The sequence below is a fragment of the Aquarana catesbeiana genome, linkage group LG03, assembly GCF_042186555.1.
Source record: "Aquarana catesbeiana isolate 2022-GZ linkage group LG03, ASM4218655v1, whole genome shotgun sequence".
Taxonomy (NCBI): Eukaryota; Metazoa; Chordata; class Amphibia; order Anura; family Ranidae; genus Aquarana; species Aquarana catesbeiana.
Window position 1 is genome coordinate 128,925,029 of NC_133326.1, and position 21,934 is coordinate 128,946,962.

Below are 21,934 nucleotides of genomic sequence, written 5' to 3' on the forward strand. Positions count from 1 at the left end.
GATTGTCACTTGTTAACTGATGTGGATTGACAGTTGCCATGCCAGTCAGTGCCACCCTGTGGCATACCTCCCAACTTTTGAACTTCAGAATGAGGGACATTTGAGGGAGGAAGCGACTGGCGGCATGCTACGTGAACGTGCTACGCGCACTACAGCATAAGTGGGTGTGGTCAAGCTTAACAGTGGGAGGGGCTTAATGGGGATGGTTAAACAAAAGGTTAATGCAAAAGTTGACCTGCCCCCCCCCCCCACTACCACCTGCCACTTTCACCGCATGCCAAGATACTCCGAGTGGCTAAAGAATCATTTCAGATCTTTATTTACTTATTGAGAGGATCATTCAAAAGAACTTGGAGGAACAGTATGTCAAAATGTGGACAGTTTCTCCAAAATCTTTTGACTACTCTGGATTAGGGCTAGGCAACAGATCAATCTGAACAAAATGAAAAAGATCACTGGGGTTTGGCGCCCTTTTTTTTTTAGAAACTACCCAGCAAGGCCTAAAATAGGGAAAAATATAATAAAACAAAATGTCACCGTTAAAATATAAACTTAGCCTGCCATAAAAGCGGACAGTGTCAGAATGGGAGTTAACAGTGTCAGTAGAGCAGTGGACGGTGTCAGTAGAGCAGTGGATGGTGTCAGTAGAGCAGTGGACGGTGTCAGTAGAGCAGTGGACGGTGTCAGTAGAACAGTGGACGGTGTCAGTAGAACAGTGGATGGTGTCTGTAGGGCACAGGATGGTGCCAGTAGGGCAGAGGACGGTGTCAGTAGAGCAGTGGACGGTGTCAGTAGAGCAGTGGACGGTGTCAGTAGAGCAGTGGATGGTCTCAGTAGGGCAGAGGACGGTGTCAGTAGGGCAGAGGACGGTGTCAGTAGGGCAGAGGACGGTGTCAGTAGGGCAGAGGACGGTGCCAGTAGGGCAGAGGACAGTGTCAGTAGGGCAGAGGACCGTGCCAGTAGTCAGTGTCAGTAGGGCAGAGGTTGGTAGTAGGCAAGTGTACACGGACACAAATCCGTTTACATCTGCCGCTCCATAGAAGTGAACGGAGGGTCAGATTGGGTCCACCTGAAAAACAGACTGGCGGACCCGATTGGACTGATCGTATGAAAGGGGCCTAATGCCCCGTACACACGGTCGGACTTTGTTCGGACATTCCAACAACAAAATCCTAGGATTTTTTCCGACGGATGTTGGCTCAAACTTGTCTTGCATACACACAGTCACACAAAGTTGTCGGAAAATCCGATCGTTCTATACGCGGTGACGTAAAACACGTACGTCGGGACTATAAACGGGGCAGTGGCCAATAGCTTTCATCTCTTTATTTATTCTGAGCATACGTGGCACTTTGTCCGTCGGATTTGTGTACACACGATAGGAATTTCTGACAACGTATTTTGTTGTCGGAAAATTTTATCTCCTGCTCTCCAACTTTGTGTGTCGGAAAATCCGATGGAAAATGTCCGATGGAGCCCACACACGGTCGGAATTTCCGACAACACGCTCCGATCGGACATTTTCCATCGGAAAATCCGACCGTGTGTACGGGGCATAAGGCTGCTTTCACACTGATGCACTGTGGTTGACACACACCGTGGGTGCAGCGCAGTGTACCTGTGGCTTTGAATTCTATTATATACTGCAGGTGTGATGGATGCACTTTGTGAAAGCTCACCAAACCTGCAGGTAATAACAGAAGTCTATGGCTCAGTGCAGGCAACCCGCAGCTGCACCTGTAGATCAGTTTGAAAGCAGCCCAGTATAGAAAACAGACATGTCCATTGCTGTTTGATTCTATAAAAAACTGACCTCAATCTTCATGGCTGCTTCTGTCCTCCAGGGTGGGTATGGCTGACGGGGGTTGCTGCTGCTGTCCTCCAGGGCGGGTATGGCTGGCAGCGGCGGTTGCTACTGCTGTTCCTCCAGGGCGGGTATGACTAGTGGCGGCTGCTGTCCCCAAGGCAGTTATACCCACCCTGGGGGACAGCAAGCCAGCCAGCTATACCCACATGTGGCCCGCGGGCCAGCGGCTGGGCACCCCTGACATAATGTGACAGGGAGGTGGAACGGGCCCCTGGAGCATGGGCCCAGCACTATGCCATTATGTCCACAGGGGTCCCGCTGCTGCCTGCACACTACAAGTCCCAGCATATTCAGAACTTATCCCTTTCACATGCTGGCCCTTGTCACTCCAGGGAGAATCCAGAGAACTCTCTGTCCTCCTCCAGCCCTGTCAGTTTCCTGGACAGTAGAATGTACTCAGTCACCCCCATCCTGTGCTCTCACCATAAACATGCTTGCTTGTAGGATCGACTGCACCTGCTTAGAGAGCACTTCCCCGGCTGGATCCCCCCCATTACTGAGGACAGGTTGGGGGTGAGAGGGAAAAAACGAGTCCAGGAGAGATCAGCAGGGAATGAATTGGAGCGAAAGATGAGGGGAGGAGACCAGCGAGGAGGGGGTGGGACCAGCTCATGGAGGGGGTGGGACCAACTCACGGAGGGGGTGGGGCCAGCTAACAAAGGGACGGGGCCAACTCGCGGAGGGGGTGGGGTCAACTTGTGGAGGGGCGGGGCCAACTCACGGAGGGGGCAGGGCCAACTCACGGAGGTGCATGGATAGGGAGAACAGGGAGTTGGGAGGTAGCGTCATTCTAAGCAAAAGAACGGCCCCTTAGCAGATGACCCGCCTCCTCCACTCAGCAGCGTTCCAACGGCACCTGTATAGGGGAGGGGAGTGGTCTGTCCTATAACATACCGGCCCCTCATGCGAGCCCTCTGCCCACACACAGCAGCGACATAAAAACAAATGTAACAGGGAGCCACACACCCACCCCTGAAGCATGGGCGGGGTCACAGTTGCAACTCCACACGCTACACCCATGATCCTGACCCTCTGCAACTTTGTCCCGGCCAGCAATGTATGAATGCCGGTGTCTTGCCGAGAAAGTTCCCTCAGCGGATAAGTTCCCCCCTGTACTGCGCAGGCGCGGCGCCTGCGCAGTACGGACTACTGTCAGCCGTCGGAGATAGCCGAAGCTCAAACGCTTCAATCAGCTGTACATGGCGCCTGCGCCCTGGGTCCAGGTTCCTTCCCCACCATCCAAGTGGACCTAGAGGGGAAATCTAAAAGAGCCGAGCGAAGCGAGGCCGTGCCCGAAGCGTGGTGAGCGAAGCGAGCCCGCGAGGGGCCCTCTTACAGGCACCGTGTACAGCTGATTTTCAGCTATTCCGCTTCGGCTATGCGCAGTACAGGGGGGAACTTACCCGCCGAGCGGAACTTTCTCGGCAGAACACCGGCTCTGCACTGGTTGGATGACAGAGGGGTGGGTCTGGGTAGCAGTCCCGCCCATACCCGACATCACACTCTCGATTTTACAGGTGAAGTCTTCCTTCCGGACTGCACAGTGTACATTCAGCCAGCCTGTCCACCAATTCCTGGCTGTGCTGGATGATCACACTGCTGCAGGTCCTACTGAGCCAGAACCTGCAGCAAGAGACTCGGGGCTATGGGCTCCTGATTCAGGGCTCCAGCCTCGATAGCCACCCCCTGGCGACGCCTATGCTTGGTTAGATATTGAGAAGGGCCGGGGAAACATTAGACCCCTAATGTCTCCATAAAGAGTACCTGTCACCTGCCCAATGCTGTCACATAGGGGTTTATTAAGACCTTGTGATAGCAATCAAGTAAAAATAAATATAAAAATAAAATAAAAAATAAAAAAATAAAATAAAATTATAGATAAATATATTAAAATAATTTTAAAAAAATGCCGAAAACCCCCATAGCCCCACACACCTGCGCAAACATAAACGTGACCCCAAGGTGTGCACGCGCATGTAAACAGCAGTCGCACCATATGTGTGAAATATCGCCGCGAATGTCAGAGTGATAACAATAATTCTACCACAAGAGCTACTAGCTAACTCTAAATGGATGAGCAGTAAAGGCTTCTACTGCATCCCCTATGGGCACCATTGTTTTTAGCGATATTGCAGGCGCACACCATTTTAGACATGCAATGTTTGGTATCTATTTACTGAATGCAACCTCATCTTTTATATTTTAACCAAAAATGGATATTATATAGTGTGGTTTTGCACTAAAATGCATTTTATTATATTTTTTCCTAAAAATTTTAATTTAATAAACAGTTGCGCAAAAATCATGTAAGACAAACATTTGCAACTATCAACTTTTTATTCTACAGGGACTCTGCTTTCAGAAAATATATAATGTTCTGGGGGTTTAAGTAATTTTATTGCCAAAAATTAAGATTTTTACATGCGAAAGATAAAAAAAATTGCTCTGGAACCAAACTGGGTAAGGAACCACTTCTTTCCCCAAGCCTCCACCACTGTCATTCTCACAATAGAGTAGGAGGAAGTACAGTTCTGGACGGAGGGCGGGAGCTGCCGGAGTTAACTTTTCTTATTAACCAGCAGGTGATTGATTGCTAGGACCAATCTGCATCCTAGCAACCAACCTGCTGGTTAACTTAAAATAATAACTCTGACAGCTCTCACTCCCGCTCTCCATTCAGTGCTGCTGTGCCTCCTGACCTCTGTCCTTGATAACTGTGTAAGGTAGGAAAGTGAAGGAGGGCAGAGTACATGGCTGTGGGTGGGCAGAGTACATGGCTGTGGGTGGGCGGGTGATGTAAAGGGGAGCAGATGATCTGGCTAGAGAAGGGAATGTGATGTGAAGGGGGGCTAGGACATTGCTGTGGAGGGGGGAGGTGATATGAAGGTTGCAGTGGACAAAGCTATGAGGGGGTGATGTGAAGGGGGGGCAGAAGAAATGACTGTGGGGGGGGTGTTATGTGAAGGGGTAGAAGACATGACTGTGGGAGGGATATAAAGGGGGCTAAGACATGGCTTTGGGGGGTGATGTAAAGGGGGCAGAGAACAAGGCTGTGGGGGGAGATGTGAAGAGGGGAAGAAGGCATGACTGTGAGGGGGGTGATGCAAAGGGGGCAGAAGACATGACTGTGGGGGTGGTGATTTGAAGGGGGGCAGTGGACATGGCTGTATAGAGGGGTGATGTGAAGAGGGGCTAGGATATGGCTGCAAATGAAGGAGGGTTCAGAACACTACTGTGACGAGCTTGGGGTGATGTGAAGAGAAGCTGAGGACACTCCTGTGAAGAGTTTGGGGGGGAATTTAAAGGGGGCCAAGGACACTCCTGTGAAGAGGTTGGGGGGGTGTGAAGGGGGCCGAGGACATTCCTGTGAAGAGGATGTTGGGGGCATGTGAAGGGGGCTGAGGACACTCCTGCGAAGAGGTTGGTGGGATGTGAAGGGGACCGAGGGCACTCCTGTGAAGAGGTTGGGCGGGGATGTGAAAGGGTCCGAGGACACTCCTGTGAAGAGGTTGGGGGAGGGGGATGTGAAGGGGGCCGAGGACACTCCTGTGAAGAGGTTGGGGGAGGGGGATGTGAAGGGGGCAGAGGACACTCCTGCGAAGAGGTTGATGGGATGTGAAGGGGGCCTGAGGACACTCCTGTGAGGAGGTTGGGGGAGGGAGATGTGAAGGGGGCCGAGGACACTCCTGTGAAGAAGTTGGTGGGATGTGAAGGGGGCCGAGGACACTCCTGTGAGGAGGTTGGGGGAGGGGGATGTGAAGGGGGCCGAGGACACTCCTGTGAAGAGGTTGGTGGGATGTGAAGGGGGCCGAGGGCACTCCTTTGAAGAGGTTGGTGGCATGTGAAGGGGCCGAGGACACTCCTGTGAAGAGGTTGGGGGAGGGGGGTGTAAAGGGGGCCATGGACACGCCTGTGAAGAGGTTGGTGGGATGTGAAGCGGGCCGTGGACACTCCTGTGAAGAGGTTGGTGGGTTGTGAAGGGGCCGAGGACACTCCTGTGAAGAGGTTGGGGGAGGGGGGTGTGAAGGGGGCCATGGACACTCCTGTGAAGAGGTTGGTGGGTTGTGAAGGGGGCCAAGGGCACACCTGTGAAGAGGTTGGTGGGATGTGAAGCGGGCCGTGGACACTCCTGTGAGGAGGTTGGGGGAGGGGGGTGTGAAGGGGCCATGGACACTCCTGTGAAGAGGTTGGTGGGATGTGAAGGGGGCTGAGGGCACTCCTGTGAAGAGGTTGGTGGGATGTGAAGCGGGCCGTGGACACTCCTGTGAAGAGGTTAGTGGGATGTGAAGGGGCCGAGGACACTCCTGTGAAGAGGTTGGGAGAGGGGAGAGTGAAGGGGGCCGTGGACACTCCTGTGAAGAGGTTGGTGGGATGTGAAGGGGCCGAGGGCACACTTGTGAAGAGGTTGGTGGGATGTGAAGGGGCGGAGGACACTCCTGTGAAGAGGTTGGGGGAGGGGGGTGTGAAGGGGGCTGTGGACACTCCTGTGAAGAGGTTGGTGGGATGTGAAGTGGGCCGTGGACACTCCTGTGAAGAGGTTAGTGGGATGTAAAGGGGCCGAGGATACTCCTGTGAAGAGGTTGGGGGAGGGGAGAGTGAAGGGGGCCGTGGACACTCCTGTGAAGAGGTTGGTGGGATGTGAAGGGGGTCGAGGGCACACTTGTGAAGAGGTTGGTGGGATGTGAAGGGGCCGAGGACACTCCTGTGAAGAGGTTGGGGGAGGGGTGTGTGAAGGGGGCTGTGGACACTCCTGTGAAGAGGTTGGTGGGATGTGAAGCGGGCCGTGGACACACCTGTGAAGAGGTTGGTGGGTTGTGAAGGGGGCCGAGGGCACTCCTGTGAAGAGGTTGATGGGATGTGAAGGGGGCCGAGGGCACACTTGTGAAGAGGTTGGTGGGATGTGAAGGGGCCGAGGACACTCCTGTGAAGAGGTTGGTGGGTTGTGAAGGGGGCCGAGGGCACACTTGTGAAGAGGTTGGTGGGATGTGAAGGGGCCGAGGACACTCCTGTGAAGAGGTTGGGGGAGGGGGGTGTGAAGGGGGCCGTGGACACTCCTGTGAAGAGGTTGGTGGGATGTGAAGCGGGCCGTGGACACTCCTGTGAAGAGGTTGGTGGGTTGTGAAGGGGGCCGAGGGCACTCCTGTGAAGAGGTTGGTGGGATGTGAAGGGGCCAAGGACACTCCAGTGAAGAGGTTGGGGGAGGGGGGTGTGAAGGGGGCCGTGGACACTCCTGTGAAGGGGAACCTGAGATGTAAAGTGAGGGACTGTGATGTAAAGGGGGGATTGTGATATGCATGGGAGACTGAGGACACTTATGTAAGAACAGTATTGTGATATAAGAGAAGAGGAGGCTGTGATTTGAAGGACCTCTGCTGAAAGAAAATTGTACTGATCGGACCTCTGTGAATTTTAATTCAGTTTCCCTGCTATAGACAGTGGTCATCTTACAATGGTTAGGGCTAATGGCAGAGATCAGAACAAGACAAAGTCAGCAGACGTTAACTGAAGTTTTTTCACATCACCATTTGATGTAAGCATGCATTCATCACAGGCTGTTTTTTTGTGCAGTATTCTGCCAATCACTTCTTGTAAGGTGTGATCTATGCCATTCAGTTCAGTACACACTTTAGGCCCAGTGCTTGTAGGGTACTATGACAAACAGGGCTGAAAGGAGTCAGAACTACATACCAATGCCCATGAACTGACAGAACAAATGTAATGTGAATGAGCCCAATGCAAAAAAGGGGAAAAATGTAAAGTATAATTAAAGGCAAACCTTTTTTTTTTGAAACAGTAGAGAGGAATTAGAACATCTGTCTGGTTTTTATTGCTACCTCCGCCTCCATTGGGGAGATTCACCCTCTCAATATGTCCTGTTTACCAATACTATCAAAAGTGAAATTAAAAGAAAATCCCACATTTTGGGTTGTCCCTACAATAGTAATAGGGGGGGGGGGGGAATCTTTCAATGGGGACATTAATTATGGTGACCTAGGTTGCCCCACTGAATTCCCTTAATTGGCAGGGATTTCCTCTCATGTCCTGCTTTGGCTATGGGACAGGAAGTAATGGTAAATCTCCTGAATGGGACACAGATGGTGAAAAAAAAACTGACAAGGGTTATAATCCTCCCTTTCTCTATCCAAAAATAAAACAAAAATGCCTATAGTTCTACTTTATGTGCATCTCTGGGAAATTAAGGGAAATTTCTCCAGCTATTCATGCACTTTAAAAATTTGCTTTCAAAATTGTTAAATGTTCTTATAGCTGCTTCCATTTATGTTATTATAACATTATCAGCTCAATTTATGGGAAAGCTGATATTTTAGAAAGATGTACAATGGTTATTCAGTACTAGAGCTCCCTCTACAGGAAGACAGCTGTCCAAAGAAATTTCCTTTCTGATACTACAATCTTCTTTTACAGCAGACAGTACATTGCTGAGGGCTTAAATGAAATGTCATAAGAGAAATATGGGAATTGCCATTAATCATTTCTCCTTGCAAAAATGTTAGCTACCTGGTCATCATGCTGACCTTTCACTGACTATTGTGATCTGCAAAATAAATTGAAGTCAGTAGGTCAGCTTAAATGCTAGTCAAGCTTTTTTTAAAAAAAATAATAATAATAAATGTACATGATTTTGTAGGTAAAAAAATTGTGCATTTATTATTTTTTACACTGCAGCCTGCAAAGACCCCAATGGATCCCTACTCGCCATCACAGAGCAGGATCGGGAAGGAAGGGGGAGGTTTGTGGTGGTAGGTGCGGAGGACTGTTACAAATTAACATGTCACATCCTAAATATGATACAGTGACGAGTGTAAATGATTGGCAAATTTAGGCTATGTTCCCACTTGTGTGGCGTGTTTGCGCACACACTTCATTAGTACAGCATATTTGCTGCTGTACTTGTGAAAAACATGGGTAAAGAAGTCGCAGAACCTTTTTTTAAAATAGCGCGGGTGTTTTGCCAATGTGTGAGGTGTCATTAACAAATAATGGCACCACCGCACGTCTGCTAAAGAACAGCAGCTTTTGCTTGCAGGTTGGAAACAAGTGCAATTTTGTGACCTTTCTTGGCTTGCAAAAGTGTGAACCTAGCCTCATTCAGTGAGGGAAAAAAGTGTTTGAGCCCCTGATGATTTTGTACGTTTGCCCACTGACAAAGAAAGGATCAGTCTGTAATTTTAATGGTAGGTTTATTTTAACAGTGAGACACAGAATAACAACAAAAATATCCAGGAAAATACATTTCAAAAAAGTTATACATCGATTTGCATTTTTATGCGTTAAATAAGTATTTGACCCCTTCGCAAAACAGTGTAAACAAACAGATCCCTGTTCTGACAGAGGAGCTGAGAGTGATTGTTTGTGCCTAGTGATTAGGAACAGCAATCTCTCTCCTCCAGTCAGCCCAGCCCCCCTTTTATGCGTTAAATAAGTATTTGACCCCTTCGCAAAACAGTGTAAGCAAACAGATCCCCGTTCTGACAGGGGAGCTGAGAGTGATTGTCTGTTCCTAGTGATTAGGAACAGCAATCTCTCTCCTCCAGTCAGCCCAGCCCCCCTACAGTTAGCAACACCTCCAAGGGAACACACTTAACCCCTTGATTGCCCCCTTAGTGTTAACCCCTTCACTGCCAGTGACATTTATACAGTAATCAGTGGCTATTTTTAGCACTGATCGCTGTATAAATGTCAATGGTCCCAAAAAAGTGTCCGTTCTGTCCACCGCAATGTTGCAGTGCCACTAAAAATCACAGATCACTGCCATTAATAGTAAAAAATAATAATAATAATAAAAATGCCATAAATCTATCCCATAGGTTGTAGACGCTATAACTTTTTTGCGCACACCAATCAATATACACCTTTTGTGATTTTTTTTTTTTTACCAAAAATATGTAGCAGAATACATATTGGCCTAAACTAATGAAGAAATTTATTTTTTTCTACATGTTTTGGGCGGATATTTATTATAGCAAAAAGTAAAAAATATTGGTTTTTTTTTCAAAATTGTCAGGTTTTTTTGTTTATAGCGCAAAAAACAAAAACTTCAGAGGTGACCAAATACCACCAAAAGAAAGCTCTATTCGTGGGGAAAAAAAAAACATCAATTTTGTTCAGGTACAATGTTGCTCGACCGCGCATTGTCAGCTAAATCGATGCAGTGCCGTATCACAAAAAATAGCCTGATCATTAAGGGGACAAATCCTTCCGGTCCTTAAAGTGGTTGCAAACTCACAGAAAAAAAGAAAAAGAAAAAAAAAAACTGCAAGACAAAGGCATAATGGAGCTAGTATGCATAGCATACTAGCTCATTATGAAATTAATACCTTAAATCGAAGTCCCCGTAGTGGTCCCGTCACACCGCTGTGGCCAGTGACATGTCTCCCGGAGTTATTTTCGGGTATCGCAGACTCTGTGATTGGCCGGAGCCGCAATGACGTTACTCCAAGGGAGCTGCCGGTAACGGCACAGCAGCTAAAGGAACAGAACGAGCGAGACGTTTCTTCAGTGTGCGTGTGCCGATGACATTGGCACATGCCGTTATAGTGAATATCTCCTAAATGGTGCAAGTTTAGGAGATATTTACGGTACCTATACGTAAGCCTTGTTATAGGCTTACCTGTAGGTAAAAGTGGTGTGTAAGGGTTTACAACCACTTTAAGTGGTTAAAATGCAAATCAATTTATAACTTTTTTGAAATGCTTTTTTCTGGATATTTTTGTTGTTATTCTGTCTCCCACTGTTAAAATAAACCTACCACAGCGGGCACACCTGGGCACTGCCCAGGGGCCCCAACTGCATGGGGGGCCCCTGCACTTTCCCCAAAGCAGCTGGCCCTTGAGCCCAAGCTGCCCCAAAATTGGAGGCACCGTGATGGCACTGAGAGTGATAAATACACAGGGGAGGCAGGCTGGCAGCGGTTCACTTTGCTGTGCAGAAAGATACCTATTATTTCACAGCCAACAGGGAGGGGCAGGGCCAGAGCGCCAGTGATGCAGCTTGAATGCTCAGAACTCGAAGGCTGCGGGGTAGGAGCTAGAGTGGGAGCTGCTGAGTCAGCAGCACTGAGAGCCCACCTGCGGAAGTAGCATTGTGGATGGCGTCATGGTGAGCCCAGCTGTCCAGCACTGTTTGCACAGCTTGGAATGCCCGGAGGGATGCTCCCTCCTCCGCCCCTCCTTCTGCCTGCTTGATTGGTATAGGTGAGTCCAGTGCTGGAGGTGGGCACATAGCCAAAAATTTACATGCACTGTATCTCCACTGGAAAAGGGGGTACTACATGGATGGAATAATGGTGCTGGGGGATATCAAGGGTGTATGGAGGAAAACAATCCTGAGGTGGGGTCTGGGGTATATAGGGGGTAGCAATGCTTGGGGTAGCTTTGGTGGCTATAGTGCTAGAGGTATCCGGGATGTAGAGAGGCCACAGTGTAGGGGGCATCAGGGATGTAGAGGGTTCACACTACAAGGGGTATCTTATGGTATATGGTAACAGTGCTGGGGGGAATATCTAGGATTTAGAGGGGTCAGAGTGCTGGGGGATATCTGGGATGTAGAGGGGTCAGAGTGCTGAGGGGATATCTGGGATGTAGAGGGGTCACAGTGCTGGGGGGATATCTGGGATGTAGAGGGGTCAGAGTGCTGGGGGGATATCTGGGGTGTAGAGGGGTCAGAGTGCTGGGGGGGATATCTGGGATGCAGAGGGGTCAGAGTGCTGGGGGGATATCTGGGGTGTAGAGGGGTCAGAGTGCTGGGGGGATATCTGGGGTGTAGAGGGGTCCGAGTGCTGGGGGGATATCTGGGGTGTAGAGGGGTCAGAGTGCTGGGGGGATATCTGGGGTGTAGAGAGGTCAGAGTGGGGGGATATCTGGGGTGTAGAGGGGTCAGAATGCTGGGGGGATATCTGGGAAGTAGAGGGGTCAGAGTGCTGGGGGGATATCTGGGATGTAGAGGGGTCAGAGTGCTGGGAGGATATCTGGGATGTAGAGGGGTCAGAGTGCTGGGGGGATATCTGGGGTGTAGAGGGGTCAGAGTGCTGGGGGGATATCTGGGGTGTAGAGGGGTCAGAGTGCTGGAGGATATCTGGGATGTAGAGGGGTCAGAGTGCTGGGGGGATATCTGGGATGTAGAGGGGTGAGAGTTCTGGGGGGATATCTGGGATGTAGAGGGGTCAGAGTGCTGGGGGGATATCTGGGATGTAGAGGGGTCAGAGCGCTGGGGGGATATCTGGGGTGTAGAGGGGTCAGAGTGCTGGGGGGATATCTGGGGTGTAGAGGGGTCAGAGTGCTGGGGGGATATCTGGGGTGTAGAGGGGTCAGAGTGCTGGGGGGATATCTGGGATGTAGAGGGGTCAGAGTGCTGGGGGGATATCTGGGGTGTAGAGGGGTCAGAGTGCTGGGGGGATATCTGGGGTGTAGAGGGGTCAGAGTGATGGGGGGATATCTGGGATGTAGAGGGGTCAGAGTGCTGGGGGGGATATCTGGGAAGTAGAGGGGTCATAGTGCTGGGTGGGTATCTGGGGTGTAGAGGGGTCAGAGTGCTGGGGGGATATCTGGGGAAGTAGAGGAGTCATAGTGCTGGGGGGTATCTGGGGTGTAGAGGGGTCAGAGTGCTGGGGGGAAATCTGGGGTGTAGAGCCGAGCGGTCAGAGTGCTGGGGAGGCATCAATCTAGCAGATATATTATATGCACAGGACAGCTTTGTTACTTTATGTATGTAGTATTTTCCCACTGTTTCTTTGCTGTACAGAATGATTGTTAGTTAATGCGGAGCTCCACCCAAAAGGGGAAGCTCTGCTTGTCTGCCTCCTACCTACTTGATGTCTGTTTGCCTGCGCTGTCTTCATTGTAGGGGCCCCAGAGCATTACTTTGCCCAGGGGCCCATGTTGCTAGTAAGACGGCCCTGAAACCTACCATTAAAATTATAGACTGATCGTTTCTTTATCAGTGGGCAAACGTACAAAACCAGCTGTTAGTGGTGTCTGCGTGTTAAAAATAAGAGAAATGATTAAAGCAAACAGAGCAACAAAAGCAATACCTACAAATTAAATCACAGTTTTAGCATTGGAACATACCCTGTTTCCCCAAAAATAAGACCTAGCGTGATTGTCGGTGATGGCTGCAATATAGGCCCTACCCCCCAAATAAGCCATAGTTAAAGTCCTTGTAGGCCTTATTTTCAGGGTAGGGCTTATTTTCGAGGAAACAGAGTAGGGCTTATTTTCGAGGAAACAGGGTAGGGCTTATTTGGGGGGTAGGGCTTATATTGCAGCCATCACCGACAATCACGCTAGGTCTTATTTTCGGGGAAACAGGGTAGCAAGCATAATCAAACAATTCACTTCATCTTCTAGCTAAACTACCTGTAATACGGTATAAGTCCCAGACTTCTCTGTTGGTGAGCTCACAAGTCTGAATTGAGGCTGCACAATAATATTCTTTCCAAAGTAACAAAATAGTAACTACAAAATAGTAACTAAAATGTACTACACCCTGAAATAGCAAGTGTCTTTTCTCATAATATTCACTTACTCAAGGAAATACCGCAAAGCAATTGCCTTTCTTTATCCTCTATATATAGCTAACTCTCCATGATAATGCAATACAATCTCTCACACTAGCTCTTGATGGGGTGAACAGTTAGAGGAAGATGTGTTAGCGCTGTGTTGCAGCAGAGCAATGCAATGCTAGACATCTGATGGACAGTCACTGTAGCACAAAGAACTTGCTTGTGAGACATACAATTCAGCAGTCAGCACTCATCAGTTCTCTTAGGCAGACAAAAAAATAAAAATTGGATCTGCAGGCAGACAAAAAAATAAAAATTGGATCTGCCACAGCTTTTCTGCACTGTCCTCTAGGCGTTGAACAACAGGAATCTGACAAGGAAGGATTCTGCTGGGAGTCTCTCTGAAGTCTTCTTCCAGGACAGTCTCACTGACCTCTTTTTTCCCAAACTGTGTAGAACATTGATGTAACATACTCTCATAGGTGTGCACAGTTATGCATTGGGGTGTGCCTCCCAAAGCTCACACACATATGCGTGCATGTGTATATATACTGACGGTGTCAGTAGATCAGTGGCGGTGTCAGTAGACCAGTGGACGGTGTGTCATTAGGGCAGAGATTGGTGCCAGAAGGGCAGTCGACGGTGTCAAATTTTTCTTTTATTATTTTATTTTTTATTATGTTTTACAATTTTATTTTTTTAATTATTTTTTTTTACAATTTTTTTAGGAGCCTCGTTAGGGGGCTTTGGTGAACTATCAAGAGTCCGCCACACAGGGTGATTAGGGTGTGCCCAGGCACATGCGGTGCGCACGCTTATGCATACTCCCCAGGCTGGTACCTCAATTCTGTAGCTACCTGATAGATTTCATTTATGGCGGCTATTTTGGGATAGTCTGAAATATGTTGCTGGCAAGCAGTTAGCAACAAAGTGGCTTCAGTCTAGTGGCACAAAACAGTCTATCTGGAATGATAAACAGTTTTGCTACACAACATGAGAATATGTCTGCATTGTAAAACAAAAAGGCCTGCAATACATATACACAAAAAGCAGCATAACAATTGTCTGTGGGGTGACTACACTATCCTGCTAAAATTTGCTAACGTTTGTTGTATTCGGTGCAGTGGCGGCCCCGTCCATAGGGGGAGCACGGGTGCCACCCCCCTGTCCATGCGTCCGCCCCCCTGATCTACATGTAGGGCGCTGGACCATGGATTCCAATGGGGTTTTTTTTGTTTTTTTTAAAGCACGTGATTAGAGCCAGAGGCCTGGGATTTAACTGCCGGGACAGTGTAAAAGACTCGTCAGGCTGAGCGGCTGCAGACCGGGGCCAGGACCCACTGTGTATGGGCACACCAGACTGAGCAACCGCTCATAGAGTCCAGAACACACCAGATGGAGCAACCTCTCACTGGAGCTGGGACCCGCCGCAAGGATGGATGAAAGGGGGGCAGCGTCACAGGCAAACACGCACCTGTCAGGCTACGGCAAGTTTTTACAGGAGCCCATGGCTTCCCCTGCCCTCAATGTCTGCTGTGAGACCAGGAATCGGGGGTAGTGGTGCTGTAGCCCAGACAGTGCTGGAGTGTTGACTTGAAGCCAGGTAAGTATTTAAGGATAGAGGGGTCTAGTAAAGATAGTGGGATGTTTTTACCTTACTGCAGAGAATGCATTAAAGAAGTTGTAAACCCTCAACATTTTTCACCTTAATGCATTCTATGCATTAAGGTGAAAACCTCCTGTGCTGCAGCTGCCCCCCAGAGCCCCCCTTTTTTTTAGCTGAGCCCCATCGTTCCAGTGACAGGGATGAGCACAGCAGCTCCAGCCAGTGTCTCGGGTCCTCATTGGATAGATTGACAGCAGCGGGAGCCATTGGCTCCCGCTGCTGTCCACAAATCCAATGATGTGGGAGCTGGGGGGTGGGGCCGAGTCCTGCTGTCTGTGTCAATGGAGTATGTATTGAAAATAGAAAGGTATTTTAAAAACCTCATTAGCATTTTAACAGGGGGCTGGTGGGCAAAATATAAGCAGAATAAACTTCAGCTTTTGGAGGTGTTTATAAAACACATAGCTTTACATTTGTTTTTATTTTGCAGATATGGAATGACTACAAGCTGAAATGGGAGCCAAGTCATTATGGAGGAATTGAGTTTATACGAATACCATCTTCAAGTATATGGAGGCCAGATATAGTTTTGTATAACAAGTAATGACTTTTTGTATTCATGTTGTATATGTGCAAATTATTAACTCACATAATTATGTAAATATTTCATAGTTACATATTAGGTGAGGTTGAAATCTTTGCCGCTCTTACAGTAAAGAACCCTCTACGCAGTTTAAGGTTAAACCTCTTTTTCTTGTAATTTTAATGAGTGGCCACGAGTCTTATTAAACTCCCTTCGGGGAAAAGGTTTTATCCCTATTGTGGGGTCACCAGTATGGTATTTGTATATTGAAATCATATCCCCTCTCAAGCGTCTCTTCTCCAGAGAGAATAAGTTCAGTGCTCGCAACCTTTCTTCATAACTAAGATCCTCCAGACCCTTTATTAGCTTTGTTGCCCTTCTTTGTACTCGCTCCATTTCCAGTACATCCTCCCTGAGGACTGGTGCCCAGAACTGCACAGCATACTCTAGGTGCGGCCGGACCAGAGTCTTGTAGAGCGGGAGAATTATCGTTTTATCTTTGGAGTTGATCCACTTTTTAATGCATGCCAATATTCTGTTTGCTTTGTTAGCAGCAGCTTCATATATATGGTGAATGTCACATGATCCTTATATTTTTGCAGTGATCTTTTAAAGTGAACCTATGCCCAGACTATGCACATTAAAGTCCAACTCCGGGCAAATAAAGAAATTATCCCTTGCAGTTGGGCTGTGTTCATGCTGCAAGTGTTAATTGCTTGTTTATGTCTAGGAGAAAAATCCTCCACTCCTCCCCGCAGTTAGACCAGTCCCCACAGCTTCTTCCCCCTTATGCTCCATTAGTCTAGGTTCCTGACATCATCAAGTCCAGAGTAGGATTCATAGCCCTGCTCTGGACGTGAGGACACCGAGGAACAGTTCACCGCTGGATTCCGGAGGAACGCTGCCTACCGGGGGAGCAGAGGATCAGGTAAGTATAACTGTTTCTTTTTCCCCCCAGACTAAACAAGCTATTAATCCCTGCAGTGCAGGCACAGCCCTAGTGCAAAGTTTAATTATTCACTTCTGTAGCTAGACATTGTGGAGTGGGTTTTTTTTGTGCGTTTTGCAGTTTGCAGAAACGCACTACAGTCCATTTAACACAGTTTCCTATGATACACGTTCACATCTATGCGTTTTTTAGTGCATTTTTGGAAAGGGTCAGGGACTTTTTTCTCACAGCAGATTGCGTTTTGCGTGTAACAGACGGGCCGGACTGCATGCTTGGATAAGGGTCTGGTATGGACCCCACACCATTTTTTTCCCGATTATTTTTTTTTACATTCAGCTGTCAGCAGGGAACCCCCCGCTAACAGCTGATGACTTATCGGTTACATAGTAGGTGAGGTTGAAAAAAGACACAAGTCCATAAAGTCCAACCTATGGACTACCCTATGACCACGCCCCCTTATGACCTCACAGTCCCAGCATGCCCCGGGACTGTGATGTCATAGGGGGCGGGGTCACCGCCTATATAACTCCATTGCGGAGCGCACAGAGACCATTCCAGGTGGAGAGAGCGTCGTGTCAACATCTCTGGAAGAGAAGAGGGAAGAAGACGATCCAGAAGTCCGGACCACCGCTGGCAAAAGATCGCCAGAAGATATCGGTGGAGCCGGCAGAAGATGCGGACACTGGCAGAAGACGCCGGAGAGACCCCCGAAGTCAGAAGAGGACCCCCGAAGTGAGAAGAGGACCCCCGAAGTCGGAAGAAAACCCCCGAAGTCGGAAGAGGACCCCCGAAGTCGGAAGAAGACCCCGGAGCTGCCTAATAAATTACTTTAAAAACCTGTGTACTGTGTTTTTTATTGACACTTTTTTCCCTAGGTTAATGGGTAGGGGTACGATGTACCCCATACTCATTCACATAGGGTGGGGGGCCGGGATCTGGGGGCCCCCTTATTAAAGGGGGCTCCCGGATTCTGATAATCCCTCCGCCCGCAGACCCCGTCAACCAACGGCCAGGGTTGTCGTGAAGAGGCCCTTGTCCTCATCAACATGGGGACAAGGTGCTTTGGGGTGGGGGGCCCGCAGGGCGCCCCCTTCCCCCAAAGCAACCCCCCATGTTGAGGGCATGCGGCCTGGTACGGCTCAGGGGGGGGGGCGCTCGCTCGTCCCCACCCCCTTTCCTGACCGGCCGGGCTGCGTGCTCGGATAAGGGTCCGGTATGGATTTAGGGGGGATCCCCACGCCGTTTTTTCGGCGTAGGGGTTTCCTCTTAATATCCATACCAGAATTGGTATTCCCCAGAGGGGAATTGCCTCTCGCGCCCGCCGCAGTAGGAAAATGTTTTTTTCCTATTGCAGCTAGCACGAGATGTACAGTACTCTGCCGTCGAGAACCAGCGCGATACGATCGCGCTGGAAACATTCTCGCGGCTGCGTACTGTAGTTTGTACAAAAGTCCGCTGGCTTTGTGTACACACGATCGGACTTTGCTCCATCGGACTTTTGTTGCCGTAAAGTTTGTCCGTTCGCACAGCCAACAAAAGACCGATGGAAACTGAAAAAGTTTGTCCGATGGAGCGTACACACGGTCGGATGTTGCTCCAAAACAGCTCATTTGCATGTTTGTTGTCAAAAAGTCCGATCGTGTGTACGGCCCTTAACAGATTAGGTCTAGGGCTAGAATTATTGCTCTGGCTCTAATGATCGCAGTGATACCTCACATGTGTGGTTTCATATACGGGCGCTACTCACGTATGCGTTCACTTCTGCACGCGAGCTTGGTGGGACAGGGTGCGTTAAAAAAAAAATTTTTCTTATTTATTTTACCTTTTATTTTTTATTTTTACACTGTTCTTTTTTAAAAAATGTGTCACTTTTATTCCTATTACAAGAAATGTAAACATCCCTTGTAATTGAAAAAAAGCATGACAGGTCCTCTTAAATATGAGATCTGGGGTCAAAAAGACCTCAGATCTCATATTTACACTAAAATGCAAAAAAAAAAGTTGTTTGGAAAAAAAAAAAAGTCTCTTTAAGAGCTATGGGTGGAAGTAACATTTTGATGTCGCTTCCACCCTGCAAAGGTATGTCAGCTCCATACCTAACAGGGAAGAGGACCCAACCGCCTCCGCCGGCAGCTCTGGTAAGCAGCGGAGGGCACCGGTAAGCAGCGGGTGCAGGGACCCTATAACAATAAAAGTGATCTTGTGGCGAATCCACCGCAGAGACCACATTTATCTGAAAGCGGACCGCCCACTGAAGAAGAGGAAAGTGGGGTTATGGCAGCTAACTGCTGCCATAACAACGATAACCCTCTTTAAAGTGTTGACGTATAACGACGATCAGCGGTCCGTAAGTGGTTAAAGAGAAAAAAAAAAGCTGCAAAATGCATGAAAACTGCATGAAAAAACACATCAAAAGCGTGGGTTTAAAAACGCAAAACGCGCCTGAAAACGCATTAACCTCAACCGCATAGATGTGAACCTAGACTAAAGGCTTTTTTGTACTCTTTGGGGATGAATTAATTCACAGTACATGTGGCTAGAGAGGTTTACGGATGGTTTGTTTTGAAGCTTGTTTTCTCTTTATTGATAATATGTAATTACTTTGTCTATGTTGTCTATATATCAATAGTTAGGGCACAGGTTCACTTTTAATAGACGGTGGAAAATCACTATTTGTGTTGCAAAAAATGGGCAGACTGAAATTCTCTATCATGATACAGGGATAGCTTCATACTCCACTGTAAAGCACCTTTGATGTCAGTGTTAGACATGCAATGGATACTGGATCTGTATGTTGGGGAAGATAGACTTGTCAGAGAATCTGAAATTTTATTTCTGATTAGATGCTTCTGTGCCTATCAAGCATAGATGAAGTACCGTGGAGGAAGGACTTTATACAGCCTTCTTCCTCTGCACAACTATAGGACAAAACCAGCCTTCTTTCTCTAATTCATCTAATGACACCAGAGGCACTTACAAGAATCCTGTGAGTAAATGAATGTAATCTGCTTAGCAGAGGATTTGGTTTCGAAATCTCATTTAATGTGCATCTTTGTGAATGTTTATAAATTATTAGAAATTTAAATAAGAGTACCCCATAGATCAGGAGCAGTGTAAGGTAATAAATAGGACGAGAGGTATAGCTTGAAGCTTGTAGTCCCTGATGCAAAAGTTGAGTTTTTCGACTCACGACCACCAGCTGCTTCATCCGTACGTCAAGATACTTCCACCGCGCGATAAGATACTCCAAGTGGCTAAAGAGTTATTTCAGATCTTTATTTATATATTGAGCCCTTCATGATCTGTCACTCAACACTGTGCCCTCCACCTAACAGAATAACACTAACAGAAAGGACTGACCTCCAAATTATAGCTAGGTTTTTGTGCACCATGAGTGCACGGTTGAGCAGGGCTGGCCGGAAGGAGAGGAAAGGGCTGTACTGGGCTGGGCAGGGGGGCTGAGCAGAAAGTGTGCCGCTAGGGAAAAGGGCTTGCCCTGCCACCCTGTGTAGTTGAACCTGGAAACTCAGAAGGATCGGGACAGTCCTGGGCAGGCCCCTACCCAGTCGGCCTGGGCTCTCTAAGTTTACTGAATTACCTATGCAGGGTGACGAGGCAGGCACTTTTTTTCTTCAGCGACACAGTGTAAAACAGGGGTAGGCAATCAAAGAACATGAAAGAGATCAAAGATCACCAGGGTTCGGCGTACTTTTTAAAAAAAAAAAAAAGGAATTTACCTAGCAAGGCCTAACTAAATAATAAGGAAAACTTAAAATAAGATATTAAAACAAATGTCACTGTAAAAATATAAACCTAACCTGCCTTAAAGTGGTTGTAAACCCTTACATATACCCAGTGCAGGGACTATCCAACCTCAGGTGATACACAGAGGTTAAATAAATCCTTCTACACAAGTTGTACACAAGTTGTACCTGTTTATCTTCCCTCCTTTACCGCCATTCAAAGTGCAGAATTTCTAATATATCGTCTGAGAGTTCAGAAAACAAGGGGCAAAGTTACACTCTGCTGAGCTCAGTGAAGAGAGCTCTGAGAGCTGATTGGTTGCAAGGGACCCCCCCCCCCCCCTCACACAGCTCACAGGAAGAGAGCTGAGGCTGTCAATCAGTTGGCGGTCCCCCCCCTGTCACTGGGAGGAACAAAGCAGTAGACAAAAATAACACTTAGTGCTTTTACTTGAGAAAAGTAAATACTATATAGAGGGAATGCTTTGTTCATATTTCATATCTGAGGTTTTCAACCACTTTAACCACTTCAGCCCCCGAAGATTTGGCTGCTCAATGACCAGACCATTTTTTGCAATATGGCAATGCGTCACTTTAACTGACAATTGCACGGTCGTGCAACACTGTTCCCAAACAGAATTGACGCTCTTTTTTTCCCACAAATAGAGCTTTCTTTTGGTGGTATTTGATTATCTCTGCGGTTTTTATTTTTTGCGCTATAAACAAAAAAAGAGCACCAATTTTGAAAAAAAGAACACAATATTTTGTACTTTTTGCTATAATAAATATGCCCAATTTCTTTTAAAAAAAAGCTAATTTTTTTCTCAGTTTATGCCGCAAAAAGTTATAGCGTCTACAAAATAGGGGAAAGATTTATGGCATTTTTATTATTATTATTTTTTTTTTTTACTAGTAATGGCAGTGATCAGCAATTTTTTATCTGGACTGCGACATTATGGCGGACAGATCGGACACTTTTGACACATTTTTGGGACCACTGACATTTATACAGCGATCAGTGCTATAAAAATACACTGATTACTGTGTAAATGTCACTGGCAGGGAAGGGATTAACTGTAGGGGGATGGGACTGACTAGAGGAGATGACAGATCGTTGTTCCTAGCTAGTAGGAACACACAATCTATCTCTCCTCTCCTCACAGAACAGGGATTTGTGTGTTTGCACACACACCTGCCTGCCCTGTTAGTAGAGCAGTGGACAGTGTCAGTAGTGCAGTGGGCGGTGTTTGTAAGGCAGAGGTTGGTGTCAGTAGGACAGTGGAAGGTGTCAGTCAGTAGCGCGATGGACGGTGTCAGTATGGCAGTGGACTTTAACAGTAGGGCAGAGGACAGGGTCGGTAAAACAATGGATAGTGTCAGTGGGGCAGTGGACGGTGTCAGTAGTTTTTTAATTTTTATTATATTTTACAATTTAATTATTTTTATTTTTTATATTTTTTTTTTAAAAGTTCAACAGCCCTGCTGGGTGGTTTAGGTGAAATATCAGGGGTCTAAACAGCCCTGAAAGAAAGGAGATTGAGGACACAGTCTTCACTCTCCATCTCTTCAGCTGCACAGAATGAACAAACAGGAAGAGCTCTGCGCTGTCTCCTTGTTTATTCACCAAATGAAGCATAGTAAACTCAATTTACTATGTTTCAGTTA

General features: G+C 47.6%; 1 protein-coding gene across 1 annotated transcript in view; it reads left to right on the top strand.

Moving 5' to 3' along the window:
• LOC141131670 (neuronal acetylcholine receptor subunit alpha-3-like) overlaps positions 1–21,934 on the top strand; it is a 64,336-nt gene that overhangs the window by 23,854 nt on the left and 18,548 nt on the right. The window contains exon 4 of the mRNA XM_073619215.1: positions 15,485–15,594. Within this exon, the coding sequence (XP_073475316.1) occupies positions 15,485–15,594 (110 nt within the window). The remainder of the gene's footprint in view (positions 1–15,484; positions 15,595–21,934) is intronic.